Source organism: Podarcis bocagei (genome assembly GCF_964188305.1).
Source record: "Podarcis bocagei genome assembly, chromosome: 18".
NCBI classification, from domain to species: domain Eukaryota; kingdom Metazoa; phylum Chordata; class Lepidosauria; order Squamata; family Lacertidae; genus Podarcis; species Podarcis bocagei.
The window spans coordinates 1,713,892-1,741,548 of record NC_138144.1 but is presented as its reverse complement, the minus strand read 5'-3'; the positions used below and the strand labels follow the sequence as shown (position 1 = coordinate 1,741,548).

The following is a 27,657-nucleotide window of genomic DNA, read 5'->3' as shown; positions in this document are numbered from 1 at the left end:
CATAAGGAAGGCTGATCGCCGAAGAATGGATGCTTTTGAATTCTGGTCTGGAGGAGACTCTGGAGAGTCCCATGGACTGCAAGAAGGTCAAACCACTCCGTTCGGAAGGAAATCAGCCCTGAGTGCTCACTGGAAGGACAGATCCTGAAGCTGAGGCTCCAAGACTTTGGCCACCTCATGAGAAGAGAAGACTCCCTGGAAAAGACCCTGATGCTGGGAAAGATGGAGGGCGCAAGGAGAAGGGGACGACGGAGGACGAGATGGTTGGACAGTGTTCTCGAAGCTACCAGCATGAGTTTGACCAAACTGTGGGAGGCAGTGGAAGACAGGAGGGCCTGGCGTGCTCTGGTCCAGGGGGTCACCAAGAGGCGGACACGATTAAACGACTCAACAACAAAGAAACAGGATAGCAGTTGGGAAAAGGGAAAAGTTCATTTTGCAAGTCCTTTCGAAAAAAGAGGAACAGAGACTTCTGTATTTCCGGGCTGGTGTGTTTGTGCATGTTCTGCAATGAAACTCTGGACTCGGCTATGCAGCCGCAAAGGAAAGGTTTCAAGTCTGCTGCAAAGTGCATTACACAAATGCAACACTAGATGGCGATAGTGAGCTACGGAAAATTGAATCTATTTTTCAAAACGTTTTCTTCAAAAAGCATTTTCACGACTTTTAAAATATGTGTCTAGATTCCACCACTGGCACAATGAATCGGTGCCTTAAATGATGGACTGATACAATCACATGTCCTTTTGCTTTTGGCTACAACTGAGCTATACATTCAAACTGGGATCATAGCACTTTAAACAGGCTTGGCTGCCCCCAAAGAATCATGGGAGTTGTAGTTTGTTAAGGGTGCTGAGTGTCATTAGGAAAACCTATACAGTGGTGCCTTGGTTCTACAAACTTGATCCGTTCCGAAATTCCGTTCCAAAACCAAAGCGTTCCAAAACCAAGGTGCGCTTTCCCATAGAAAGTAATGCAGAACGGATTAATCCGTTCCAGACTTTTAAATTAAACAACCCCTAAAACAGCAATTTAACATGAATTTTACTATCTAACGAGAGCCATAAAATGAAAGCAATAATCAATGTACTGCACTATAAAATAAACAAGACGGTATGTACATGATAAGAATTAAAATTATTATTTTTTCCTTACCTGTACTGATGATGGTCATTGTTTGGAGGGGGGGGGGCTTTTATCCATTTCTGCAGTCGAACAATCAATCAATCCATCAGTAGCTGAACTGGGTTCCGCAGTCAAAAAACAAATGAACCGAAAAATATAATGAACGAATTCCTATGCCCCACAAATAACCCAGAGATGCATTTTAAAGAAAAGGACACATTCTACTCATGTAAAAACAAGCTGATTCCCGGACTGTACGCGGGCCGGATTGAGAAGGTGATTGGGCCGGATCCGGCCCCCGGGCCTTAGCGTTGCCTCCCCATCCCATAGAAGACACGTATTACAAAACCATTATATCTTTTTGTAATGTGTCACAAGTCTTTTCGTTGACTGTTTTCTTTTTGGAATCAATAAAGCGAAATATATATATATATATATATATATATATATATATATATATATATATAAACTAAAACAACAGCACTGGCTTCAACGTCCAGGTTTTATGACTTAGCGAAGAGACAGACATAAAAGAAACAGCTTTACTTAAACTTCCTTTTTTTCTTTTTTAATAAAAACACACACCTTTATTTATAATTCTTATATACAAGTAGATTTATATATTTATATATGTATATAAAAGTGGTCTGATGTGGCGAGGGCAGGGAAGATAGGGGCTGGGTGGGTGGAGAATGTCTTCCTTCGTGAGGTCTAGTAACTTTTGTGTTCGACGTGCAAAAGGAAGTTCAGGGCAGGTGACGAGAAGGAACTGTGCAAAATGTGCAAGGAGGGGGGAAAGGAAAGAGTTGCGAATGGTCCCAATTCTCAAGAGGAAACCAGTTGGATCAAGGGGAGGGCAGCCGGGTCTTTGGGTCTTCCTTGCCGTGGCGTCTTCCGGCTCGCTCCCCTTCCAAAGGAAACAGAGCCTCAGTTGACGACACCGGGATTTTGGCCGCCTTCGGAGTCTCCGAGTTCCCGTGATTGCGTGCCGGCCAGTCCCGAAATGGAGACATCATCTGCAGGAAGAAGCGAGAAACGAAGGTCGATGAAGCTGTTCGTTTAGGTTTCGTTATAGGAACTCTAAGGTCATATATAGGGACGTGGGTGGTGCTGTGGGTTAAACCACAGAGCCTAGGACGTGCCGATCAGAAGGTCGGCGGTTCGAATCCCCGCAATGACGGGGTGAGCTCCTGTTGCTCGGTCCCTGCTCCTGCCAACCTAGCAGTTCGAAAGCACAAAGTGCAAGTAGATAAGTAGGCACCGCTCCGGCGGGAAGGTAAACGGCATTTCCGTGCGCTGCTCTGGTTCGCCAGAAGCGGCTTCGTCCTGCTGGCCACATGACCCGGAAGCTGTACGCCGGCTCCCTTGGCCAGTAAAGCGAGATGAGCGCCACAACCCCAGAGTCGGCCACGACTGGACCTAACGGTCAGGGGTCCCTTTATCTTTAAGGTGCTACTGGAAGGAATTTTTTATTTTTATTTTGTTTTGACTACGGCAGACCAACACGGCTACCTACTTGTAACAAATAAAAAATTCATTCGTTCGTTCTGAGGGGACACCTCTTTCGCCGGCCGGGTCCCCGTCTCCCCGCCCCCCAAGGCAAAACGAAACCCGACTTACGGAACCGGACGCGGATGGGCCAAATCATTATGCAGGCGAGGCCCAGGGTGGCGACGACAGCCATTCCTCCGGTGACAGCCACCATCACCCAACGGTAAAAGGGAATGCAGTTGCCGCAACAGTGTTCCGTCCTGGGGAGAGAGAAGGAAAAGGGGAAGGCAACAGGGGCTTGTTAATAATAATAATAATAATTTATTATTTATACCCCACCCATCTGGCTGGGCTTCCCCAGCCACTCTGGGCGGCTTCCAAAAAAATATTAAAATACTGTAATACATCAAACATTAAAAGCTTCCCTAAACAGGGCTGCCTTCAGATGTCTTCTAAAAGTCTGGTAGTTGTTGTTCTCTTTGACATCTGGTGGGAGGATGTTCCACAGGGAGGGTGCCACTACCGAGAAGGCCCCCTGCCTGCTTCCCTGTAAATTGGCTTCTCGCAGAGAGGGAACCGCCAGAAGGCCCTCGGTGCTGGACCTCAGTGTCCGGGTAGAACAATGGGGGTGGAGACGCTCCTTCAGGGATACTGGGCCATTTAGGGCTTTAAAGGTCAGCACCAACACTTTGAATTGTGCTCAGAAACGTACTGGGAGCCAATGTAGGTCTTTCAAGACCGGTGTTATATGGTCTCGGCGGCTGCCCCCAGTCCCCAGTCTGTCTGCATCATTCTGGATTAGTTGCAGTTTCTGTGTCACCTTCAAAGGTAGCCCCACGGAGAGCGCATGGCAGTAGTCCAAGCGGGAGATAACCAGAGCATGCACCACTCTGGCCAGACAGTGCACAGGCAGGGAGGGTCTCATCCTGCATCCCAGAAGGAGCTGCCCTGGACACAGAACTGACCTGCGCCTCCATGGACAGCTGTGAGTCCAGAATGACTCCCAGGCTGCACACCTGGTCCTTCAGGGGCACCGTTACCCCATTCAGGACCAGGGAGTCCCCCACACCTGCCCGCCCCCTGTCCACCAAGAACACTACTTCTGTCTTGTCAGGATTCAACTTCAATCTGTTAGCCGCCATCCATCCTCCAACCTCCAACCTGTTAAAGGAAGAGCGACTTTGGGCCAAATTCCCGGGAGATCTCTTGCGTACAGAACCGGAAGCAGCCAACAAGCCAAGCGAGAGCTTCCTGGGAAACGATGTACAGTGGTACCTCGCAAGATGAATGCCCCGCAAGCCGAAAAACGCGCAAGACGAAAGAGTTTTCCGTTTTTTGAGTCGTTCCGCAAGCAAATTTCCCTATGGGCTTGCTTCGCAAGACGAAACGTCTTGCGAGTTCTTGCGAGTTTGTTTCCTTTTTCTTAAAGCCGCTAAGCCCTTTATAGCCGCTAAGCCGCTAATAGCCGTGCTTCGCAAGACGAAAAAAATGCAAGACGAAGAGACTCGCGGAACGGATTAATTTCGTCTTGCGAAGCACCACTGTACAGTCATCCCTCGCTTGACAGACACCTTGCAACTCGAACGTTTTGGTTCCCTGAACGCTGCGAACCCAGAAGCGATCGTTCCGGTTCGTGAACAATTTCCGGCAGCCGAACGTCCCACGCGGCTTCCGGATGAGTGCAGGAAGTTCCTGCAGCTAATTGGAAGCCGCGCCTAGGTTTTTGGCCGGTTTACTTATTTAATTTCGACACCGCTTTATACTTTTAAGAAAAAACTTGAAGCAGTTTGCAGCGTATGAAAACATTAAAACGATCACGGATTCCGTTCGGCAACCAAGGTATGGCTGTACCACTTAATCGGCAAAGCATTTATTTATTTATTTATTTATTTATTTATTTATTTATTTATTTATTTATTTATTTATTTATTTATTGGTTTTCACAATAATATAAACAAACAAACAAACAAACAAACAAACACATAAGACAAACAAACATAAATCATAGCCTTATTAAAAATTACACTTATTAACTTTGCTAAGTGACTTCCTCGCTTCCCCTTGGTTGAATTTCATTGCATATCCTTTTAATGGTTTTCCAAATCGCAGTTGTCAGAGCTGCCCGAGGTCCCAGCTCACAAAGGACCAACGCCAGTTCGTTGTTATTTACAAAAGTCTTTATTGAAGTTCATTTTCGCTTTCACAGCCGCGGTGCGCAGCTCTACGTCTGAAACTCTAGACCGCTGAAGCTCCGTCTGAATCTCCTCCCCCCAGACACCAGTTTAAGACTCTAGCCTTGCTCCACCTCTTCCTTTGCTCTTTCCTCCTCTGGGTCCTCCTGTCAGCTGGGGTCTCGCCCTTCCTAGACTCTTCTGACGCTGAGTCCCCTGAGTCTTCCCCCTGCTTCCGGCGGGCTTTAGGACCTGGTTCCCAATCCAGGTTTTCTGCTGTCCCACGCGCCTGTACATTTGAACTTGGCGCGCGCGCCCAGCCGGCAACCTTCCTCCTGACCGTTACACTGCTCCTGTCACTGCTTCCCCCTTCGGGGGGGCTAGCTGGACCCGACCTCCCCTCCGTTCCCCCACTCTCCGATAGAGGCGTGGTCAGCCCTGACTCATCTCCTCTCCCTGCTGGAGGAGACGCTGGCCCTGCCCCATGGGACTCTTCCCCCCCACTACGCTCTGGTGGGGAAGCTGGTCCTGATCTCCAGCTGCTGCTTTGGGAGTCCCCGCTGGCCCCTTGTTTCTGGTGTGTCCACCCTGGGACCCCCCTCGCCCTGGCCATCGGCGCCTCCTTCTGGGAATCTTCTGATTCGCTGGAGAAGCTCATGGAATCTCTCGGGTCACTGTCATACTCCCCTACGCTGCCCTCGGATTCTTCCCCTCCGCTCTCCATTTCCTCTCTCCCCTGTGCCTCTGTTCCTGAGCCCCTGACAGCAGTTCTTATAAAATGTATCTTAAACATTAATATCCTTAGATCTTCACATTATGAAATTAAACATATTAGTTCATCACTTAACATATGTAAAATCCTCGGCCGAATCGGCAAAGCATTTAAATGGCTTGCATCAAAATGATAAATACCGTATTTTTTGCTCTATAAGACTCACTTTTTCCCTCCTAAAAAGTAAGGGGAAATGTGTGTGCGTCTTATGCAGCGAATGCAGGCTGCGCAGCTATCCCAGAAGCCAGAACAGCAAGAGGGATTGCTACTTTCGCTGCGCAGCGATCCCTCTTGCTGTTCTGGCTTCGGAGATTCAGAATATTTTTTTTCTTGTTTTCCTCCTCCAAAAACTAGGTGCGTCTCGTGGTCTGGTGCTTCTTATAGAGCGAAGAATACAGTGACCAAGTTGAGATTGAAATGATTATACGCCTATTTCAAATCAAGTTTATTATCCAAGAGCTGTTCCTTCTCAGAATTGCTCTCACCAGGAGCAAAGCGTCTTGCACCCTGCAACTGCTGCATACGGTTTGCGGCTTCAACTGGTAACATTCCTACTTACGGGCACGGGTGCAAATTCTGGATGATCATCACGCCCACTCCATTGGCGACTTTATCTGTGAAGCTCATGGCTCCGTAGACGAAGGCACCGCTGTGCTGTTGGAGAAAACGAGATTGCCATTTGGGCTCCAGGAAAGCTCAACGTACATACACACAGAATTTAAAATAGCTATAATTCGAAATGTACTGTAAAGTGTGTTATGAAGATGGAATGGAATAATTTATGACATAATTATAATAAGGGACGCGGGTGGCGCTGTGGGTTAAACCACAGAGCCTAGGGCTTGCCGATCAGAAGGTCGGCGGTTCGAATCCCCGCAATGACGGGGTGAGCTCCCGTTGCTCGGTCCCTGCTCCTGCCCACCTAGCAGTTCGAAAGCACCTCAAAGTGCAAGTTTGGGGATGCCTGCTCTAGTGAGTTTCTGGGTCACCTTCAAAGGTAGCCCCATGTAGAGTGCATGGCAGTAGTCCAAGCGGGAGATAGCCAGAGCATGCACCACTCTGGCGAGGCAGTCTGCGGGCAGGGAGGGTCTCATCCTGCATCCCAGATGGAGCTGCCCTGGACACAGAACTGACCTGCACCTCCATGGACAGCCGTGAGTTCAAAATGACCCCCAGGCTGCACACCTGGTCCTTCAGGGGCACAGTGACCCCATTCAGGACCAGGGAGTCCTCCACACCCGCCTGCCCCCTGTCCCCCCAAAACAGTCCTTCTGTCTTGTCAGGATTCAACCTCAATCTGTTAGCCACCATCCATCCTCCAGCCGCCTCCAGACACTCCCACAGGACCTTCACTGGTTCTGATTTAAAAGAGAGGTAGAGCTGGGTATCATCCGCATACTGGTGATGTATGTGTGTGTGTTTCCCTGGCAAGATCGCCCGTGCGCTCTGTGCATGCCCACATTACGTACTGTGTTGCTGCCGATGAGGTCGGCCGTCATGGAGAGAGAAGTTACCAGGATTGTGGCCGAACCAGTGCCCAAGAGGACGGCTGCCCCATAGATCTCCACACCGATTCTTTCAGCCAAAGCCACCCAGGAAGCAAACGCCAGGATGATTAGCAAGCCCACGAAGTAGGTGAGCTAAACATAAAGGAGAGAAAAGAAGAGATTTTGAAAAATTATAGAGGGGAAGAGAAACACTAAACCACGGATCAGCAAACTTTTTCAGCAGGGGGCCGGTCCACTGTCCCTCAGACCTTTTAGGGGGCCGGACTCTATTTGGGAATACCATATTTTTTGCTCTATAAGACTCACTTTTCCCCTCCTGAAAAGTAAGGGGAAATGTGTGTGCGTCTTATGGGGCGAATGCAGGCTGCGCAGCTATCCCAGAAGCCAGAACAGCAAGAGGGATTGCTGCTTTCGCTGCGCAGCGATCCCTCTTGCTGTTCTGGCTTCTGAGATTCAGAATATTTTTCTTCTTGTTTTCCTCCTCCAAAAACTAGGTGCGTCTTGTGGTTTGCTGCGTCTTACAGAGCGAAAAATACGGTAAATATAATGAACGGATTCCTAGGCCCCACAAATAACCCAGAGATGCATGTGAGCTACTCACATTCCTGCCAATCTTCTTGTTCACAGTCTTCATCAGAAATGAGGAGAGGAAGCCGCTAATGTACATCACCAGGGGGATCGTGGCGATGAACCTCTGCAGGAAGGCAAGAGTCAGGTGAAAAAACAGGATGGACTCTGTTATCTCTGGAGGAGGAAGAGCTGGAAACCAGGACCAGCCATCTCCCAGCTCTATCTGGTATGCAGGATGAGACCCTCCCTGCCCGCAGACTGTCTCTCCAGAGTGGTGCATGCTCTGGTTATCTCCTGCTTGGACTACTGCAATATACTCTATGTGGGGCTGCCTTTGAAGGTGACCCGGAAACTGCAATTAATCCAGAATGCGGCAACTAGACTGGTGACTGGGAGCGGCTGCTGAGACCCTATAACCCCAGTTCTGAAAAACCTACATTGGCTCCCAGGACGTTTCCAAGCACAATTCAAAGTGTTGGTGCTGACCTTGAAAGCCCTAAACGGCCCAGTATCCCTGAAGGAGCGTCTCCACCCCCATCGTTCAGCCCAGACACCAGGGTCCATCTCCCAAGGGCCTTCTGGCGGTTCCCTCATTGCGAGAAGCCAAGTTACAGGGAACCAGGCAGAGGGCCTTCTCGGTGGTGGCGCCCGCCCTGTGAAACGCCCTCCCATCAGATGTCAAAGAGATAAACAACTATCTGACTTTTAGAAGACATCTGAAGGCAGCCCTGTTTAGGGAAGTATTTAATGTTTGATGTTTTGTCGTGTTTTTAATATTTTGTTGGGAGCCGCCCAGCCAGATGGGCGGGGTATAAATGATAAATTATATTATAATTACATATATCAGACCGGACCATCCGGACTGAGGCAGAACTCAACCGCCACCTCATGAGAAAAGACAGAGGCTTCCGGCGAGAACTCACAACAGCCTCGTTTACCGGGGTCTCGGAAGCCCCTGGGAGATTTTGGGGGTCTCTCACGAGATGTCGCCGGAAATGGCAAACCGCTGGCGCCATGTATGTGTGGCAACCTTCTGCAAATCTCCCCTGATTGGCAAATCCTGCTCCAAAAACAGCTAGATTTCTGTAACTCCACAAGAGAGCCCAGGGTGTGGGTGGGTGTGTTTTGAAATTGGTCCCTTGAACTTCTAATCTTTGCAAAATGTTGATTATATTCCTAACATTCTCTTTCATATGTCCAGACAGAACTTGTGAATATAATCTGACAGAACCTTCTTCAACCTATCGGCCAAAATATTAGCAACAATTTCGTAATCCACATTAAGCAATGATTGGCTTAGGAGTGGAATATGTTACAGTTGCATAACCCTGGGGATAGAAGTTAATATGAAAAGAAAGAAAGATGTTAATTGAAGTTAATTTTATTTGAAAATAGTGTTGGAAAACTGCTACAATGAGTTAGATGGAAACTCGGCTAGGGGCATTCAAGGAACTCACCTAACAAAAGTGGGATTGTAAAAGTTAGGATAAATGTCTTTCTGTCTGTCTGTTTTTTATATTGTAATGTTTTTCTTTTATGTTTGTTATAAATTTGGAAAACCAATAAAAAAATTTGGGGGGTGGAAATGAAACTGGTCCCTCGAATCCTCAGGAGCCGGTTGCCTTAGCAACCAGGTGAAGGATGCTTCAATCCTCAAGCCTGCCTCCAGTCGGACTCACCTTAGGGAGCATGAGTGAATTGGTGAGGTACATCGCAATGTAGGTTTGGGAGAGGTTGACGATGAGCCGTGTGGCCATATACAATATTGCCACCTGGAAAGAAAGAAGAGGAGAGACAGTCAAGGGAGGATTATTATATACTGTATTTTTCTGTGTATAAGATGCTCCCTGGGACACGGGTGGCGCTGTGGTCTAAACCACAGAGCCTAGGACTTGCTGATCAGAAGGTCGGCGGTTCGAATCCCCTTGACGGGGTGAGCTCCCGTTGCTCGGTCCCTGCTCCTGCCAACCTAGCAGTTCAAAAGCACACCAGTGCAAGTAGATAAATAGGTACCGCTCCAGCGGGAAGGTAAACGGCGTTTCCGTGCGCTGCTCTGGTTCACCAGAAGCGGCTTAGTCCTGCTGGCCACATGACCCGGAAGCTGTACGCCGGCTCCCTCGGCCAATAAAGCGAGATGAGCGCCGCAACCCCAGAGTCGGTCACGACTGGACCTAATGGCCAGGGGTCCCTTTACCTTTACCTTTAAGATGCTCCAAATTTTTAGGGACTCCAATTTAAGAAAATAGGGGGGGAGATTGCCCCGTGTATAATGACGACCCGCAGTTTTCCCACATAATTTGTAAGTAAAAAAACCCTAGTCTTATACACGGAAAAGTGTGGCATTCAAATCGGAAGTGCAACACTCAAAACGGATCACGTTCAGCTTCCAAAAAAAGTTCGAAAACTGGAATGCTTACATCCGGGTTTGAACTGTTTGGGTTCCAAGTCGTTTGAGTACCAAAGCGTTTGAGAACCAAGGGACCACTGTAGCGAGGTTAAAGCTTACTGAGAAATGATATATAACGAACTGTAAAGGATGTTTAAAATAACCTCTGTAAAAAAAACAACACCAGAATTATAGGGACAGAACAACCCAAACTATACAGAGCCCCGTTCGCAACATGAGCAGAACGCGACCCGCGATTCGCCACTTCCGTGCATAACGCAAAGATGCCCTGCTGTAACATCCACCTAATAGCCGTCGTTTCGTCTTTTGAAATGGAAATCTTCAAACAACTTCAATACGCAGATGCTTGAAAGGACTTTGACTATCCTAACTGTGTGTCTTTGTGAGTATGTAAAGTTAGTTAGACTATGCAACGTTTTTATTTTCTTTGCTTGCAAGTTTCATAAGATGCGCCTGTTGTTCTCAACATGTTTTTTGTTATTCTTTTAAAATAAATTTTTAAAGAAGAACCTGTTTGGTATCTGTGCCTTTTCCGGGGGAATAGCTAAATCCTAGCCTTCCGCTTAGTTACGCTCTACCGTGAGAATTTCTGTCTGCAAGTCTGTGGATTCAGCTTGTAGAATGGGGGGAATTGCCAGGTTAACGGGACACACCCTTCTCCCTGGGTTGTGGCTCTGGGTTCCCCTGGACAAAGGGAGTGGTGGCAGCCCTACCGGTGTTATTTCGGCCTGTGTTTCTGGGAAAAAATAAACCTTCGCCAGCCAGCCTGCTCAAGAAACCTGTTCTGGCTGGAGAGCAAAGACAGGTGAGGGAGGGGCAGTTGGGGGCGAAGGGTTTACTACATGGTGGCAGCGGTGGGATCTGTGCATGTGTGAGCGGCGAAACCCGGAAGTAACCCGTTCTGTTACTTCCGGGTCACCGCGGGACGTATCCTGAAAGAATATAACCTGAAGCGGATGTAACAAGAGGTATGACTGTATCCTCCAGACAGCCCATCCGTGGAAGAGGTGGATCTCAATAGTTAACCACACAAAGATCAGCTTCATTGGGCTAATAATAATAATAATAATTTATTATTTATACCCCGCCCATCTGGCTGGGCTTCCCCAGCCACTCTGGGCGGCTTCCAACAAAATATCAAAATACATCAAACATTAAAAGCTTCCCCAAACAGGGCTGCCTTCAGGTGTCTTCCAAAAGTCAGATACTTGTTTATTTCCTTGACATCTGACGGGAGGGCGTTCCACAGGGCGGGCGCCACCACCGAGAAGGCCCTGTGCCTGGTTCCCTGTAATTTCATTTCTCGCAGGGAGGGAACTGCCAGAAGGCCCTCAGAGATGGACCTCAGTGTCCGGGCTGGATGATGGGGGTGGAGACGCTCCTTCGGGGATACACGGCCATTTAGGGCTTTCAAAATCAGCACCAGGGCTGCCTTCTAAAAGTCAGATAGTTGTTTATTTCCTTGACATCTGGTGGGAGGGCGCCACCACCGAGAAGGCCCTCTGCCTGGTTCCCTGCAACCTCGCTTCTCGCAGGGAGGGACTCGCCAGAAGGCCCTCAGTATCTTGGAATTGGGGCTAGGCCCCCTATATCCCGTGGGGCTAAGGCAATAGAGACCCAGTCACCTGCCTGGGGCCAATTATCTCCTTGCTCCCTCATCGCTTGAACTCACCTGGTAGAAAGAAGGTTCTAAAAGCCAATGTTTCCAGAGCAGCAGGGGCCGAGCTGGGCTTTTTCGATCTGGGGGCAACAGGGGGGTCCGTTCCCCAGGATCCGGGAGCCTGGAAACTGGGGCACTCTTTTCGTTCGTGCCCAGATGGAAGAGAAGCGAAGTGACGGCGCCGATGCCCACCACGATCAGAGACAGGTTCTGAATTTGGCGGAGGAAGAGAAAGGCTTTGACTTCCTTTTTCCCCCCAAAAATTATTGATTTTCAACATTTCTCACAAAAATGGCGTAACAAAACACACAACAAAGAAAAGCGCATTATACTACAATAACCTAAACACAAAGAAAAATGGTTTCTTCACATACCTAATTCTCATTACATTGAGAATTTGACTTCCTCAAATCCCCTGTAACTGAATTTCATTATGTCAGTTCTCCAAATTCATACTTCTAATTACCGTATTTTTTGCTCTATAAGACTCACTTTTTCCCTCCTAAAAAGTAAGGGGAAATGTGTGTGCGTCTTATGGAGGCTGCGCAGCTATCCCAGAAGCCAGAATAGCAAGAGGGATTGCTGCTTTCACTGCGCAGCGATCCCTCTTGCTGTTCTGGCTTCTGAGATTCAAAATATTTTTTTTCTTGTTTTCCTCCTCCAAAAACTAGGTGCGTCTTGTGGTCTGGTGCGTCTTATAGAGCGAAAAATACGGTATGTTGATTATTTTCAATGATTAACCTCTTCTCCTTTATTAATATTCTAATCCTTAATATTGACTACCACATATTCTTATTCTACTCTGGCCAGGCAGTCCGCGGGCAGGGAGGGTCTCATCCTGCGTACCAGATGGAGCTGCCCTGGACACAGAATTGACCTGCGCCTCCATGGACAGCTGTGAGTCCAGAATGACCCCCAGGCTGCGCACCTGGTCCTTCGGGGGCACAGTCACCCCATTCAGGACCAGGGAGTCCCCCACACCTGCCCGCCTCCTGTCCCCCCAAAACAGTCCTTCTGTCTTGTCAGGATCCAACCTCAATCCATTAGCTGCCATCCATCCTCCAACCGCCTCCAGACACTCACACCGGACCTTCACCGCCTTCACTGGTTCTAATTTAAAAGAGAAGGTTGCAGGGAACCAGGCAGAGGGCCTTCTCGGTGGTGGTGCCTGCCAGATGGGTGGGGTATTATAAATTACAGTGGTACCTCGGGTTAAGTACTTAATTCGTTCCGGAGGTCTGTTCTTAACCTGAAACTGTTCTTAACCTGAAACACCACTTTAGCTAATGGGGCCTCCTGCTGCCACTGTGCCACCAGAACACGATTTCTGTTCTTATCCTGAAGCAAAGTTCTTAACCCGAAGCACTATTTCTGGGTTAGCGGAGTCTGTAACCTGAAGCGTATGTAACCTGAGGTACCACTGTATTATTATAAATTATTATTATTAGTTGTTATTATTAGTTGTTGGTTGTTTTTATTATTATCATCACCACCATCATCATCATCAGAGGCCCAGGAGCAATTAAGGACTCTGCTGGAAGAGTTCCGCTTCTTCCTTGCACTCACCCGAAAGACGGGGATGTCATGGCGACCGAGGTGGTGACTCTGTTCTGGCTGCCCGCGGTGGCCCACCTGGAAGTGAAGGAGTAGCCAGGCCGCTGCATAAACGGTGATGTTAGCCATGACGGTGAAGGCATACCTGTAAAAGCCACGGGAGAGGATGTGGTCAGGAATCACGCGGTTCAAGGATGGAATTTAATAATGATTATTAATACATTTGATGTATTCAGAGGAGGGAAACCAAAATGGTCAAAGGCCTGGAAACGATGCCTTATGAGGAACGGCTAAGGGAGCTGGGCATGTTTAGCCTGGAGAAGAGGAGGTTAAGGGGTGATATGATAGCCATGTTCAAATATATAAAAGGATGTCACATAGAGGAGGGAGAAAGGTTGTTTTCTGCTGCTCCAGAGAAGCGGACACGGAGCAATGGATCCAAACTACAAGAAAGAAGATTCCCCCTAAACATTAGGAAGAACTTCCTGACAGTAAGAGCTGTTCGACAGTGGAATTTGCTGCCAAGGAGTGTGGTGGAGTCTCCTACTTTGGAGGTCTTTAAGCAGAGGCTTGACAACCATATGTCAGGAGTGCTCTGATGGTGTTTCCTGCTTGGCAGGGGGTTGGACACGATGGCCCTTGGGGTCTCTTCCAACTCTAGGATTCTATGATTAATTTTATTTATACTCGGCCAGAGCCGGGCTTAGGGCGGCTAACACCAGTAAAATTACAGTAAAAACATAAGGGGGGGGGAACGACACACAATTTAAAATACGGGTTAAAATGCAATTTAAAATGCAGCCTCATTTTAATAGTAGCCCATAGATCAAAACCCTAAGGGGAGGGAAACAGAAGGGTCCGACTGAGTCCAAACCAAAGGCCAGGCGGAACAGCTCTGTCTTGCAGGCCCTGCGGAAAGATGTCAAGTTCCACTGGGCCCTGGTCTCTTGGGACAGAGCGTCCCACCAAGCTGGGGCCAGCACTGAAAAGGCCCTGGCCTTAGTTGAGACCAATCTAACCACCTTGCGACTTGGGACCTCCAAAGTGTTGTCATTTGTGGACCTTAAGGTCTTCCGCGGGGCGTACCCGGAGAGGCGGTCCCGTAAGTACGAGGGTCCTAGGCTGCATGGGGCTTTAAAAGGTCAAAACCAGCACCTTAAACCTGATCCTGTACTCCACCGGGAGCCAGTGCGGTTTGTAAAGCGCTGGATGAATGTGATCCCGCGGCGAAGACCCCGTAAGGAGCCTCGCCGCGGCGTTCTGCACCCGCTGGAGTTTCTGGGTCAGCTTCAAGGGCAGCCCCGCGTAGAGCGAATTACAGTAGTCAAGCCTGGAGGTGACCATCGCATGGATCACTGTGGTCAGATCAGGGCGAGAAAGTCCTTTGGTTGAGCGCCAGGCCTCACCGGAAAGCTGTGAGCTCCACTTTTCCATGATCGCTGTCCACCAACTCTGGGATGAGAGAGAGGTGGGAGATTTGAGTGGCGGCCCAGCCGAACTGGAAGATGACGATGAAGGGGATGAAGTAGATGAGGGCTGCAAACTGGGGGGTATTCTCCGAGCATCCCAGGCAAGGGTTGAAAATGAAGGGGAAGGAGAGGAGGACGCAGATGGTACCTACAGGAGAAGGAAATAAGAGATAGAAGGGGCATTTTAAAACACTGGGAGCAGGCTCTGCAAAGATGCTCTCTGTTTATTTAACAAGCACTTACGGACTGCTCAATATATATACAGTGGTACCTCGGATTAAGTACCGTATTTTTTGCACCATAATACTCACTTTTTTCATCCTAGAAAGTAAGGGGAAATGTCTGTGCGTGTTATGGAGGGAATGCCTATGGGTGGCGGGGGGGGGGGATCTGCTGCAGTCGTGAGCAGAGGATCCATGGTTCCCCTTCCTTCCCTCCTCCGTGGCTCGCTTTGAAACAGCAAAGCGGGAGAAGAGCCGCTGAGTGGGGAGGAGAGAGGGACAGATAGCCTGCTTGCTTTAAAGGAGCAAAGTGGGAGAGGAGAGGAGCCTTCTCCACTTATACCCCTCTTCTTCATTATTAGCAGCATCCTTCTCCACCCACCCCACGCGTGCTCCTTGTCCCTTGAGTGCTTTTCCTTCCTTCCCCAATTAAAACGTGGTTACAAAGCACGGATCCACATGGATCCTCAGAATTTTTCCACTGGGTCACCCCAAATTCACCATCAGATCACATGTCTGTGGCCACAGCATGAACCACAAAAATCATACATCCACTGTTTCATTTAGAATATTTTTTTTCTTGTTTTCCTCCTCTAAAAACTACGTGCGTGTTATGGTCGGGTGCGTGTTATAGAGCGAAAAATACGGTAATTCGTTCTGGAGGTCCGTACTTAACCTGAAACTGTTCTTAACCTGAAGCACCACTTTAGCTAATGGTGCCTCCTGCTGCTGCCGCGCCACCGGAGCACGATTTCTGTTCTTATCCTGAAGCAAAGTTCTTAACCTGAAGCACTGTTTCTGGGTTAGCGGAGTGTGTAACCTGAAGCGTATGTAATCCGAGGTACTGCTGTACAGTGGTACCCCGGGCTGGATTTAGGTTTGATGAGGCCCTAAGCCAGGCGATCAGCAATTTTTTTCAGCCTTGGGTCAGTCCACTGTCCCTCAGACCATGTGGTGAGCCGCACTATATTTTGGGGAAAAATAGGAACGAATTCCTATGCCCCACAAATAACCCAGAGATGCATTTTAAATAAAAGGACACATTCTACTCATGTAAAAACACACTGATTCCCGGACCATCCGTGGGCCGGATTTAGAAGGCAATTTGGCATCCACACAACAGCTAGACTGGTGACTGGGGGCGGCCGCCGAGACCATATAACACCGGTCTTGAAAGACCTACATTGGCTCCCAGTACGTTTCCGAGCACAATTCAAAGTGTTGGTGCTGACCTTGAAAGCCCTAAACAGCCTTGGTCCAGTATACCTGAAGGAGCGTCTCCACCCCCATCATTCTGCCCGGACGCTGAGGTCCAGCACCGAGGGCCTTCTGGCAGTTCCCTCATTGCGAGAAGCAAAGCTACAGGGAACCAGGCAGAGGGCCTTCTCGGTAGTGGCGCCCGCCCTGTGGAACACCCTCCCACCAGATGTCAAAGAGAAAAACAACTACCTGACATTCAGAAGACATCTTCAGGGAAGTTTTTAACATGTGATATTTTACTGTATTTTTGGTTTTTATGGAAGCTGCCCAGAGTGGCTGGGGAGGCCCAGCCAGATGGGCGGGGTATAAATAATAAATTATGATGATGATGATGATGATGATGATGATGATGACCAGTCCAATGAAGTTGACGTTGAAGAATCATCGCTTTGACACTGGCGATCTTTGCTTCTTCCAGTACACTGGCATTAGTTTGCCTGTCGTCCCAGGTGATGTGTAAAAATTTTCGGAGACACCGTTGATGGAATCTTCTGAGGAGTTGGAGATGGCGTTTATAAGTGGTCCACGTTTCACAAGCATACAGTAAGGTTGGCAGTGCAACAGCTTTGTAAGCAAGTGAAAAGGAAAAGTAAATCTGTTTCTATCACAAACATTTTGGTTTCCCTGCGAACGTCCCAGTCCTCAAACACTCTGCGCTTCAATCGGGAGAAAGACGCACTCGCAGAACTCAGGCGATGATGGATTTCAGCATCAATGTCGGCCCTTGTGGAAAGATAACTGCCCAGATAGGAGAAGCGATCGACATTTTCCAACGTTCACACCACTGAGTTGGATTTGTGGCGCTGCAGAGGGGTTGTTTTGTGCTTGTTGGTGCAGCACTTTGGTTTTAAACAATAGCAAGCCAAGATGAAGACAAAAGGGTGTGATTAACTTGGCTGGGAAACAGGGGCATGTACCGTATTTTGCGCCCCATAGGACGTTCCGGCCCATAGGACGCACCTAGTTTTTTTGGGGGGGGGAAATAAAGAAAAAATTTTTTATTTCCCCCCCAGGTGCGGGGCTGGAAGAACCAGGTCAGGGAACAGTGGGAAGGCACGCTCTGCCTCCCCGCTGTCCCCCGAGCTTGTGGGGCTGGCGATGGGGAGAAGTGCGCTGATCCCGGGACTGTAGGCAGCTCTGCGCCGCCATCCGGAGCGGGGCGGGGCTTCGCCCCCGGCTCCCGGTGGCCGCGCAGAGCTGCGCTGATCCCGGGACTGCAGGCAGCTCCGCGCCGCCATCCAGAGCGGGGCGGGACTTAGCGCCCCGCTCCCGATGGCCGCGCAGAGCTGTGCTGAGCCGGGGACTGCAGGCAGCTCTGCGCAACCCTCGGAGCCGGTCTCCCGAGGGTTGCGCAGAGCTTCTTGAAGCTTGGAGAGCGAGAGGGGTCAGTGCGCACTGACCCCTCTCGCTCTCCAGGCTTCAGCAAAAGCCTGCATTCGCCCCATAGGACGCACACACATTTCCCCTTCATTTTTGGAGGGGAAAAAGTGCGTCCTATGGGGCGAAAAATACGGTAAATATCTCTTTTGCAACACTCGATTGGTGTATGGTGGAGGTCGAGGGAGTGGCAAGGGCAAGCCCAGATGACCAGGTTTTCCTCCCAACATTTGATGTATTCATGATGTAATTTTAGGTGTGTTGTGGGTATCTCTGTAAAACTGATAAAAGTGGGAGCCATCCTTTGTTCTGGGCTCCATCCTGCTTCTCCCATGTGGTGGGTGAAAGAATTGTTGCAACAGTTGTCGAATAAATATCTGCTGTTTTGCTCCTCTTTTGGCAATCGTTTGGTAATCCAATCAAGCCCAAGGATTTTCCTACAACAGCTTTTATGACTGTACAGTGGTCTCTTGGTTCTCAAACTTTATCTGTTCCGGTCCGTTCCAAAACCAAAGCGTTCCAAAACCAAGGCGTGCTTTCCCATAGAAAGTCATGCAAAACAGATTAATCCGTTCCAGACTTTTAGAAACAGGCCCCTAAAACTGCAATTTAACATGAATTTTACTATCTGACGAGACCGTTGATCCATTAAATGAAAGCAATAATGGACTGGAGTCACATACACAAACGATCAGTAGCTGGACTGAGTTCCACACAGTCACAGAAACAAAACAAAGTCACAAAAACGCAAAATAAATAGCGAAAACAGACAGATCTCAGCGTAACACTCAAATGGGAAAGGTAGCGCTCAAAATGGAGCACGTTCGGCTTCTGAAAAACGTTCGCAAACCGGAACACTTGCTTCCAGGCTTGCAGTGGGTTCCAAGTTGTTTGAGGACCAAGGTACGACTGTATGTATGATAATGATTATAGCTGCTATGGGCAGGTAGTAAATTTGAAACAATAAATGTATTTCTGCTTTTCTTCCTTTCTACAGATGTTATCAGAGACATCACCTTGCCAACAAAGGTCCGTATAGTTCAAGCTATGGTTTTCCCAGTAGTGATGTACGGAAGTGAGAGCTGGACCATAAAGAAGGCTGATGGCCGAAGAATGGATGCTTTTGAATTCTGGTGCTGGAGGAGACTCTTGAGAGTCCCATGGACTGCAAGAAGATCAAACCTCTCCATTCTGAAGGAAATCAGCCCTGAGTGCTCAATGGAAGGACAGATCCTGAAGCTGAGGCTCCAAGACTTTGGCCACCTCAGGAGAAGAGAAGACTCCCTGGAAAAGACCCTGATGTTGGGGAAGATGGAGGGCACAAGGAGAAGGGAACGACGGAGGACGAGATGGTGGGACAGTGTTTTCGAAGCTATGAACATGAGTTTGACCAAACTGCGGGAGGCAGTGGAAGACAGGAGGGCCTGGCGTGCTCTGGTCCAGGGGGTCACCAAGAGGCAGACACGACTAAACAACTAAACAACAACAGATGTCATCACAAAATGAAGCTAAAATCCAGACACATGTGCCCACACACATCTCCCAGTGGATTCAAAAATGCTTTGCTGATTGCTTGTAGCTCGGTCGTGTGTCCTCATTCCCCAACACCCCCAGTGCTGGGCAAAGTTCACCTTTTTGAAGAAGAAGAAAAAATCTCATCTGCTTTATGAGATCATTGCTTATCTAAAGCCTAAGAAGTCTGCCCACCCCTCCAGTCACAAGACCCTCTGTCCCAACCTAGAACTGCTCCCAGATTCACTTTGACCCAGAAAAATTCGGACGTGGATCTGTTTGCTTTTTGATGATTAAGCCTCCTGTGATTTGGGAAAGCAACAAAACCAGGAAGGAGACAGTCCACCAATGATACCCTTTTTGCAAGTTGCGTCAGAAAAGGGAACTTTTCAGTGCGACGAAGAAAAGTCAGATGTTTGAGGCATACGGCATCTGTACTTTCCAATTCCTCTTTTTAAAAGAGAAAAAAGTTTCGCTGAGTTATCTGTCCCTTGCAAACACACACGGCGTTATCAAGAGCTAACACTCCCCTCCAAGGTTTCTGTGTCTCTGCCAACCGTTCTGCGGCAGGATATTATTTTCTGGGGTTTTCACCGCCACAAATTAAAACCAAAAAACCGTAAAATTCAAGCTGCCCAGGACGGCATTCTGCACAAAGCAGTTAACTTTTAGGTTGCAGATCCGACGTTAGTTCGTTTCAGCGGATCTGCTCTCTAGGGTCCTTTCTCGAAGTTAAACTAAGTTCCTAGTCCTCAGCCAGTTACCGTATTTTTTGCTCTATAAGACTCACTTTTCCCCTCCTAAAAAGTAAAGGGAAATGTGTGTGTGCGTCTTATGGAGCGAATGCAGGCTGCGCAGCTATCCCAGAAGCCAGAACAGCAAGAGGGATTGCTCCTTTCGCTGCGCAGCGATCCCTCTTGCTGTTCTGGCTTCTGAGATTCAGAATATTTTTCTTCTTGTTTTCCTCCTCCAAAAACTAGGTGCGTCTTGTGGTCTGGTGCGTCTTATAGGGAGAAAAATACGGTGATTGGCAACAATGGACCCAAGTCAGTCGCGGCCATTCGTTTCCATGGGTTTACTCTGAGCAGGGCGAACACTGGGTAAAACCTCATAGCCTTGTGGAGGCTGGGGTGTGTCTGCACATACACAAATCTACCCAAGTGCAAGTTCCTTGCGTCCGTTCATTTCAAAGGGGTCTACTCTCGAGTAAAACATAAGGATCTAGCCTGAACATCTGAAGGCAGCCCTGTTTAGGGAAGCTTTTAATGTTTAACAGAGCACTGTATTTTAATGCTTTGTTGGAAGCCGCCCAGAGTGGCTGGGGAAACCCAGCCAGATGGGCGGGATATAAATAATAAATTATTATTATTATTAATAATAATAATATGAGTCTGACCAAACTGCGGGAGGTCGTGGAAGACAGGAGTGCCTGATGTGCTCTGGTCCATTGGGTCACGAAGAGTCGGACACGACTAAACAATATTATTTATTATTATTATTATTATTATTATTATTATTATTATTATTATTATTATTAACTTGCTGCTGGCTGACTGACCCTCGAATAGAAAGGGGAATCCTATCTAGAGTCCGCCCCATGGACTCACTTTTTTGTGGTCATGTGAGCAGAGGTCATGTGACTGTTGACCAGCCGGACTCATCGCCTTGAGGAGATGGGACTTTGGCCACAGCTTTCGCCATCAGCCGCCCACCGGAAAAACCAACCCAACTCCAATCTCAGCTGCTGAGGTTGAAAATCACAGCCAGCCACCAAACAACCCCTTTCAAAAATGGGATATATATATATATATGAGTTATTTACGGAACTATAACATTGCTACAATACCTGTGACAACATTTGAATGACCCTTGTTGAAAGTCACTGTTAAGAAAGAAGGGTACAAATTGTTGTAAGAAGGTATCAGAAAACACAGAAAGAGTAAGTTAATAACGATCAGTTATTAACACCAGAAAGAAAGTTTGCATGGGGAAATCATCGGACGTCTATTTTATGTTAGTAAAAAGATGGGGGGGGGGAGAGAGACTGTATAAATTTAACTTAAGTTTAATTTCTGTAAACTCACAGATTATTATTTGCATACGGTTGTTTTTTATTTTGGTCGATTCAAGACTGTGTATATTATTTATGCCAGGGGTCAGCAAACTTTTTCAGCAGGGGGCCGGTCCACTGTCCCTCAGACCTTGTGGGGGTTGGACTATATTTTGGAAAAGAATATGAACAAATTCCTATGCCCCACAAATAACCCAGAGGTGCATTTTAAATGAAAGCATACATTCTACTCATGTCAAAACACCAGGCAGACCCCACAAATAACCCAGAGGTGCATTTTAAATGAAAGCACACATTCTACTCATGTCAAAACACCAGGCAGGCCCCACAAATAACCCAGAGGTGCATTTTAAATAAAAGGACACATTCTACTCATGTAAAAACACGCTGATTCCTGGACCGTCCGCAGGCCGGATTGAGAAGGCGATTGGAGAAGACTGGAAGAAATTTAAAGACTATCTACAGAAATATTGTAAAATTAATGAATGATAGAATGATGTTGGATAGCAACTAAGGGGTTTCCAGCTGTAATGATTTAAGAGAATATGAAAAAAGGGTTATAAATGGGTTAAAATCTAATGGTAAGGATTTGCTGAACCAATAAATTGAAGTGGAATACAAAAAAGGGAGGTATGAGGAGGTCCGGGAAATAAGCTAAAAGAAAATAAGTAAAAGAAAAAATATATGTTTTTAACTGTTTTTATTTTGTATTTTCCTTTTTCCTTTTTACTGTTATATTTCAAAAAAATTTAATAAATATTTTATTTTTTTTTAAAAACGAGAAGGCGATTGGAAGTGTGAAGTTGTGTTCAGGATGAACAACCTTCGCAGAAGGCCATATAAAGTCTCACACCAGCGTTTCGAAAGCCGGCGAGTCGCGGCCATTCCTTTTGGTGGGTCTACTCAGAGCAGAACGAACAGAGGATTCAAGCCAAAGCCTCGCGATTCACGTTGAAAATAGCGCACCGTGCAATTAACAGCGACAAAGGGGTATTGTTTGGAGAGAAGTGGTGCGTACAAAGAAACAAGCGTTTAAAGAAGGTATGACCGGGGTCATAACCAAATGTCCGAACCGCCCTGCGAGGTGGACTCTCCTTCCTTGAAGCAGAGGTCGGATGGCTATCTGTCATGGCTGCTTTATATAATAATAATATAATAATAACAATTTATTATTTATACCCCGCCCATCTGGCTGGGCTTCCCCAGCCACTCTGGGCAGCTTCCAAAAAAATATTAAAATACTGTAATGCATCAAACATTAAAAGCTTCCCTAAACAGGGCTGCCTTCAGATGTCTTCTAAAAGTCAGATAGTTGCTTATTTCCTTGACATCTGATGGGAGGGCGTTCCACAGGGCAGGCACCACCACCGATAAGGCCCTCTGCCTGGTTCCCTGTAACCTCACTTCTCGCAGGGAGGGAACGGCCAGAAGGCCCTCAGAGCTGGACCTCAGTGTCTGGGCTGGATGATGGGGGTGGAGACGCTCCATCAGGGATATTGGACCGAGGCTGTTTAGGGCTTTCAAGGTCAATGCCAACACTTTGAATTGTGCTCAGAAATGTCCTGGGAGCCAATGCCGGTCCTTCAAGACCGGTGTTATATGGTCTCGGCGGCCGCTCCCAGTCATCAGTCTGGCTGCCACGTTCTGGATTAGTTGTAATTTCCAGCTTTAGCTTTAGCTGAGATTCCTGCATTGCAAAGCGGGGTTGGACTGGATGACCTTTGGGGTGCCCTAAATTCTGTGGTTTTTTTATGCCCACGAGTTGTAACGTTAGGAGAGAGGGAAGAAGATCTTCCTTCCGGAGGGAACACGATCAGGACAAACTGACAAACTGGAACGTGTCCAGAGGAGGGCAACCAAAATGGTCAAAGGCCTGGAAACGATGCCTTATGAGGAACGGCTAAGGGAGCTGGGCATGTTTAGCCTGGAGAAGAGGAGGTTAAGGGGTGATATGATAGCCATGTTCAAATATATAAAAGGATGTCACATAGAGGAGGGAGAAAGGTTGTTTTCTGCTGCTCCAGAGAAGCGGACAGGGAGCAATGGATCCAAACTACAAGAAAGAAGATTCCACCTAAACATTAGGAAGAACTTCCTGACAGTAAGAGCTGTTTGACAGTGGAATTTGCTGCCAAGGAGTGTGGTGGAGTCTCCTACTTTGGAGGTCTTTAAGCAGAGGCTTGACAACCATATGTCAGGAGTGCTCTGATGGTGTTTCCTGCTTGGCAGGGGGTTGGACTCGATGGCCCTTGGGGTCTCTTCCAACTCTAGGATTCTATGATTCTAGGACTGAGTGATCTTTTGTCGTGGGTTCTCAGAACGACCTGACTCATCGCAAATGGAAGCAGCGGCGATAAGCCATGCGGAGCTCTTGCTCCTGTTCTTGTTGGAACACAGCGTCCCAACAAACATGTCGAAAAAAACCCTGAAGTAGCAATTTATGACCCCACTGGCCAGGTTTTCCTAAGAGTTCAGCACAAGGGGAAAAGGAGGAAGTCGGAGAATCAGAACGGAGAGTAAACAGGAACGACGTCCTTCCAGCCGGGAACAAACAAAGTCGGCACATTTAATGCTTAAACTAAACCAAGGCTCAGCGTAAAAAAGCAGAGGAGATCTGGCAAAGGAGATCGCAGACAAGCGCCTCTCCTGCTGATCACCTGTGGCAGGCAGGTCCAACTCTCTAGAGCAGGCGTAGGCAACCTAAGGCCCGGGGACCGGATGCGGCCCAATCGCCTTCTCAATCCGGCCCGCGGACGGTCCGGGAATCAGCGTGTTTTTACATGAGATGGCGCTGTGGGTGAAACCACAGAGCCCAGGACTTGCCGATCAGAAGGTAGCCGGTTTGAATCCCCGCAATGACGGGGTGAACTCCCGCTGCTCGGTCCCTGCTCCTGCCAACCTAGCAGTTCGAAAGCACATCAAAGTGCAAGTACATCAATAGGTACCGCTCCGGCGGGGAGGTAAACGGCGTTTCCGTGCGCTGCTCTGGTTCGCCAGAAGCGGCTTAGTCCTGCTGGTCACATGACCCGGAAGCTGTATGCCGGCTCCCTCGGCCAATAAAGTGAGATGAGCGCCGCAACCCCAGAGTCGGCCACGACTGGACCTAATGGTCAGGGGTCCCTTTACATTTAAGAAGAGATAATTATGTCTGAGGTGCCCAGTTCTTCCCGAAGGTGCAAATGGAGCAGATCTCGATGGATGCGAAAGATTTGGGCCAAGGTATCAAACCTCTGAACAAGATGATGTAACAAAGAGTCAGGGTTGTCTCCCTACAAGGCACAGCTCAAAGAAGGGGGAAGTCCTGGTTTCAAAAAAAAACCAGATGTGAGAGGTTTTATAAGAGTTATGAATAGCCGCCCTAGAAGTTCCCCTGGCCCTCTCTCAGACACAAGAGTTTGCGGAACTTGGAACCACGCATTGCACTTAACTGATCATAGTTTCTCCCCTACATAGAATCACACAATTGTAGAGTTGGAAGAAATCCGAGCCCAGCCCCCTGAAATGAAGGGAATATGTAGCAGTCCCGTACTGTGATCGAACCTGCGACCTTGGCATGCTCTAACCAACTGTGGGCTTTCAAGTTTAATGTAAAGAGAATGGGGGCTGTATGAATGGCCACTGTGTTCCCCTATCCCTGATTCCAGAGGACTAGGACTAGCCACCTGAGAAACAGTTTCTATCCGAATGCGATTTTGGTTTTAAACGCAGTGTAAGCCTAGGGCTTGCCGATCAGAAGGTCGGCGGTTCAAATCCCCACCACGGGGTGAGCTCCCGTTGCTCAGTCCCTGCTCCTGCCAACCTAGCAGTTCAAAAGCACCTCAAAGTGCAAGTAGATAAATAGGTACCGCTTCGGCGGGAAGGTAAACGGCGTTTCCGTGCGCTGCTCTGGTTCGCCAGAAGCGGCTTTGTCCTGCTGGCCACATGACCCGGAAGCTGTACACCGGATCCCTCGGCCAGTAAAGCGAGATGAGCGCCGCAACCCCAGAGTCGGCCACGACTGGAGCTAATGGTCAGGGGTCCCTTTACCTTTACTTTAAGGTAGTCTCTATGGGAGTATATTGTATTTAATTATGGGGTATCAGAGTTTTTAGGGGACTAACCAGGCTGGGACAGCTGGGATAGCAGGCTTGTGGGTTTCTGAATGTCTGATGTAGATTTTTTCAATTTCGTTGTTCTGTAGGGGACAATGGCAATAAAGATTATCGTATCGTATCGTATCGTATCAAAGAAGCATTGCACACTCTGGGAGGGAACGCTGTTTCTAAATAATATTAATTTAATTGCGGCAGGTAATCTCCTCCATTGATTCGAATTGCGGTAGGGAATGGGGGCAAAAGGGACGCGGATGGCACTGTGGGTTAAACCACAGAGCCTAAGGCTTGCCGATCAGAAGGTTGGCAGTTCGAATCCCCGCGAAGGGGTGAGCTCCCGTTGCTCGGTCCCTGCTCCTGTCAACCTAGCAGTTCGAAAGCACATCAAAGTGCAAGTAGATCAATAGGTACCGCTCTGGCGGGAAGGCAAACGGCGTTTCCGTGCGCTGCTTTGGTTCGCCAGAAGCGGCTTGGTCCTGCTGGCCACATGACCCGGAAGCTGTACGCCGTCTCCCTCGGCCAGTAAAGCAAGATGAGCGCCGCAACCCCAGAGTCGGCCATGACTGGACCTAATGGTCAGGGGTCCCTTTACATTTAATGGGAGCAACAGTGGCTGCTGGACTCCCAACTCCAAGGACACCTTTCTCACCATTTGCCACACCTGAGAGAGATAAACCTCCACCAGCCATGGCAGTCTACCACTGGGCAACAAACGAACCAGCCAACACAGCTGTATTCCTCAAGTCCTGCTTGCAAATATCAAAGAAGCATGGAGTGGAAAATGGACCGCTGAACTTGATGACCCTTCTGACCTGACCTCATATGACTCTTTTGGAAAGCACAGATGCACTTAGTGGCTATTTATCAAGATACAGTGGTACCTCGGGTTACATACGCTTCAGGTTACAGACTCTGCTAACCCAGAAATAGTGCTTCAGGTTAAGAACTTTGCTTCAGGATGAGAACAGAAATCGTGCTCCAGTGGCGTGGCGGCAGCAGGAGGCCCCATTAGCTAAAGTGGTGCTTCAGGTTAAGAACAGTTTCAGGTTAAGAACGGACCTCCGGAACGAATTAAGTTCTTAACCAGAGGTACCACTGTAATCTAAAATCAACCCTCCATGCCCTGGGACAGTGTACCACATGAAGGGAGCTAAAAGCCTTTTAAGAAGACAATTTTTTTAAAAAAACACACCCTTATCCCAGATACTAAGTGCCCTGGGTTGAAAATTGTTAAGACTGCCAATCCACATTGCATTTTTATATACGTGTTTTACCATACTGTGATGTTGCAAAAAGTTGCTTCGTAGGAATTTGTGTGCAAAATAAACAATAAAATTTTTATTTATTGAATTTATATACACCCGGGGCTCTGAGGGCGGTTCACAGACCAAAATCAAGATATAAAACCACAAAATAGCTAATAAAAATTAAAACAACAACCCAACCCCCTCCCCACAAAAAACCACATTTTAAAAGGGCAATTTGTTTTTTAATAAAATGCGAAGCTGTTTTTGTCACTGATGCCAGTGTTGTTAAGTGGCTTTGAGAGGTTTCAATGTAACCAACTCACATTTGGAAACAAATGAAATAATCAAACGCCGGGAAGAGATCTGCTCAGCTGTCCTCTGTCAGAGGCAAGATGCTGGGGCAGAGGAGAATCCGGCAAGCCCCAGGCAAGGCCGGTTCTATCCAGCCTGGGCTTGTCTCTCTCTTTTCCTAGATATATGCAAAGCCATAGCTCTTCCTGCAAACAACCCGCTCCCTCTGGATCTCTCTTCCCACCCCTCTCCACCATTCCCGCGCCGCTGCAAGCTCACCGGCCAGGTGCCACGACTTCCTCCTCCCGTAGCGCCCGCAGCCGCCGGCCTGATCCGCCTCGTAGCCCACCAGCGGCGTGCAGACGCCGTCGGCCACTTGCCCCACCAGCAAGAGCGCCCCCGCGTGGCTGGTGCTATAGCCCAGGATGGAGTGGAAGTAAACCAGTAAGTAGGTGAACCACATCGAGGCGCACAGGTCGTTGAGGAAATGCCCCACCGAGTAGCTGAGCCGGGAGCGCGCCGACAAAGGCTCCGGCGGCGGCCGCCGCTGGGAGTCTCCCATGGCGCCCCAGCCGCGCGTAAAAGCGCACCAGCCGCGCGTAAAAGCGCACGGGCAGGGCGCATCAGCTTCCGAGCAGGCGGGCGTCCAGGGCGGGCCCGGACGGAGCCCAGCGGAGGCAGAGGAGAGCCGGGACGCGCGGGAGGCTCTGTCCAGCCATGCGTCCTCCGACCGGCTTTTTATGGGCTCCGGGAAACCCCCCGTGCGCGTCGGAGGCGCGTCCAGCTGGCCGGTTCCGCGGCGCCCCCAAGCGGGCTGGCACCACCACCGCGCGCAGATCTCCGCGCCTCCTCCTCTTTCT

At 48.5% G+C, this 27,657-nt stretch overlaps 1 protein-coding gene and 2 long non-coding RNA genes across 3 annotated transcripts in view; 1 reads left to right on the top strand and 2 right to left on the bottom strand.

The window, feature by feature from the left end:
- The window catches only part of LOC308577795, a 67,975-nt gene that overhangs the window by 28,412 nt on the left and 11,906 nt on the right, over positions 1-27,657 (bottom strand). The gene's annotated exons all lie outside the window — the stretch shown is intronic.
- On the bottom strand, positions 1,682-27,657 carry MFSD12 (major facilitator superfamily domain containing 12). Its single transcript, XM_081177856.1, has 10 exons — positions 27,077-27,657; positions 14,665-14,875; positions 13,271-13,403; positions 11,717-11,914; positions 9,317-9,409; positions 7,669-7,761; positions 7,029-7,199; positions 6,119-6,213; positions 2,746-2,876; positions 1,682-2,141 (listed from the first exon to the last, which is right to left on the bottom strand). Exons 1-10 carry the CDS (start codon positions 27,357-27,359, stop codon positions 2,053-2,055), a joined length of 1,497 nt encoding a protein of 498 aa, XP_081033982.1. The 5' UTR covers positions 27,360-27,657; the 3' UTR covers positions 1,682-2,052.
- LOC308577811 lies at positions 3,394-6,109 on the top strand. Its single transcript, XR_014003709.1, has 3 exons — positions 3,394-3,884; positions 4,166-4,463; positions 5,543-6,109. It is a non-coding gene; the product is annotated as an uncharacterized lncRNA (long non-coding RNA).